Genomic DNA, 2500 nt, shown 5'->3' with positions numbered 1-2500 from the left:
AGGTCCATCCGACTGTCCGCATCAGCAGCCCCCTGTCTCACCCGTTTCTCCGCGCGCACCACAGTTAACGAGGATGAGTGAGAGAGGGGTCAGAGGCGCGCGCAATGGTTCCAAATACGCACTGGATTAGATCATACCTGTGGCGTTTAACACACACACACACACACACACACACACACAGCTGCAGTGTAAAGTTTGGATCTGCAACATAAACTAATAAATTATTTTTTGTAAAAAGAAATTTATTTTCGTTGTAAACAAACCGTGTAAAAAATAATCACACTTGAGTTACACAAAACTTACTAAAATGAAAATGTACAAGTTTTTTATTGCTTCAAATCAACACACACTGCATATAATTATAAATGTTGCTCTGTGGTCATTTTTATACAAAGTTCAAATCAAAGTTTAGATTTGTTTATAGAAAACTGTGTTTGACACAAATAAAAAGGTGAAGTCCTGAGAGGCCCTGAACAGTGGCTGAAACTAAAAGACAAAGAAAAGTTTGTGGTTTCTGCTTCACGCGCAACAAAAAACAGGAGAATAATATAAATATAAAAGTTATAAACATGCACGGAGGCACAGGTTGTGTGTTGTCTCCATCACTCACTGCAGCTTTTAATGGTTCCCAGTACAAAGCAAACGGGAGAACTCTGAAGCAGATGGTGCAAAGAGTTCTACTTTTTCAGACACGGATGTAAACATGAAATGTGGGTCCGCACTCAGTGTCAACAAAGACTGACTCTGTGGCAACAAGTGGAGCTTGTCTCATCTGAGCTGAATCAAATGTTGGGACTTTCAGAACCAAACCGGAGCCATTTTCAGTGAAACAACTCGGGCAATATTTTACTTACACACTTTTAATTTAATCAAACAACGCATTTATATGAGCGTTTTGTTTGTTCCTGTTTGAATTTGCACGTGTCTTGTTTGCACTGAGCACCTTTAAACAAACAAACAAACAAAAAGAATCCTACCTTCAAGAGGAGCGCGTTTTGTTTTTGGCTGCTCGGTTTCTAAGTGCACGCGTTTAACAGGCGCTCGTGCCGCCCACGATTCGGTTCTGAAAGTTCTCAACCGGGTGTAAAACAGTCTGGCTGGTCCCCGGAGGCCCCAGGGAGCTCGGTAAGACCGGGACCACGACCGGAGAAGTCCTGGAGGGCCGCAGCGGGCCTCCGATGATGCTCTCTATGGAGAAGGGAGACCGCTGCGCCGGGGAGTTGGACTTGTGTACCGGGGAGGCCGCCTGTGCGCCCGCTGAGCCCAGACCGGGGCTGAGCTGTGGGTAGAACCTGGTTCTGGTTAGGTCCGTGCTGGTGGGCATCAGGGTCGGGGACGGGATCATGGAGTGTCTGTTGTTGTGCTGCTGCTGAAAGGCAAACAGCGCCGAGTGCGCGTGGTAGGACTGGACCTGGATCCCGAACCCCCCGCAGCCGTACGGTCCGTAGCCATAGGCTGCGGCTGCGGGGACGAACCCGCTGTGGTCCCGGATCAGGTCCTGGCTCTGCTGCCGCTTGAAGCGCTTCCTGCGCCGCAGGAAACTCCCGTTGTCGAACATGTCGGCCGACTCCGGGTCCAGGGTCCAGTAGTTGCCCTTGCCGGGGTTCCCGGGCTCCCGCGGGATCTTCACGAAGCAGTCGTTGAGGGACAGGTTGTGCCGGATGGAGTTCTGCCAGGCCGGGAACTTGTCCCGGTAGTAGGGGAAGCGGCTGCTGATGAAGTCGCAGATCTCGCTGAGGGTCAGCCTCTTCTTGGGGCTCTGCAGGATCGCCATGGTGATCAGGGCGATGTACGAGTAGGGGGGCTTCACCAGGGGGTTCTTGCCCGCCGGCTTGTAGGAGTCCCTGCACGAGGAGGAGGACGAGGAGGAGGAGGAGGTGTCCAGGAGCATGCCGTCCATCTGCGCCACCTCGTCCACGTAGGAGGACCGGGTCTTGTCCCCGTCCTCGCCCTCCCCGACCACATCGATGTCGGTCTCTTCGGACAGCAGGGAGGCGTCGGACATGTCTGAGCTCAGAGTCATGGCTGAGGACAGGACAGGAGACAAGTGTCCCGGCTCGGCGTGTCCATGAGTTTGCTTTTGTTTGGGTCTAAAAGGCGCGCGAGCCCGACTGAGACCCGCAGAACGGCTGGAGCTGAATCTCACAGGGGGCGGGTCCTCTGCGTGGATTTATACCCCCCATCCACTCCGCATCCTTTGATCACGTGACCCAGCGTCACCAAGCGAATGAAGCGAAGAAACATTTACAAAAAAAACCTCTTTGAAAATTAACTGTTTTGTCTTTCCCCGTCCTCTCTGGACTTGGTGGTCTTCATCCTTTCTGGTGGTCTTTCAGAGCATTACAGCGCGCGCGAGGAATCGGAGGCGAAGGTTTACACTAAAATAGCTTTTGGAGGAAAAAGCCGCAAGAATAGTTTATTGCTTTTATGGTTTCTGATGAAAAAAATGCTTCTTTTGTGTGTGTGTGTGTGTGTGTGTGGGGGGGGGGGGGGGGGGGGG

General features: G+C 51.7%; 1 protein-coding gene across 1 annotated transcript; it reads right to left on the bottom strand.

Moving 5' to 3' along the window:
- Positions 1-1009: 1009 nt before the first annotated feature.
- Positions 1010-2138, bottom strand: foxd1 (forkhead box D1). Its single transcript, XM_037692657.1, has one exon. The coding sequence runs from the start codon at positions 2021-2023 to the stop codon at positions 1031-1033; it is 993 nt and encodes a 330-aa protein (XP_037548585.1). The 5' UTR covers positions 2024-2138; the 3' UTR covers positions 1010-1030.
- Positions 2139-2500: the final 362 nt, after the last annotated feature.

This window comes from Nematolebias whitei, chromosome 18 (assembly GCF_014905685.2).
Source record: "Nematolebias whitei isolate Nwh7 chromosome 18, NemWhi1, whole genome shotgun sequence".
In the NCBI taxonomy this organism is placed as follows: domain Eukaryota; kingdom Metazoa; phylum Chordata; class Actinopteri; order Cyprinodontiformes; family Rivulidae; genus Nematolebias; species Nematolebias whitei.
The sequence above is the reverse complement of the archived record's forward strand: the minus strand, read 5'-3'. Positions and strand labels throughout refer to the sequence as shown.

What these genes read in the sequence shown, in the direction of transcription:
- foxd1 (XM_037692657.1), bottom strand. Translation starts at nt 2,023, where the DNA reads ATGACTCTGAGCTCAGACATGTCCGACGCCTCCCTGCTGTCCGAAGAG.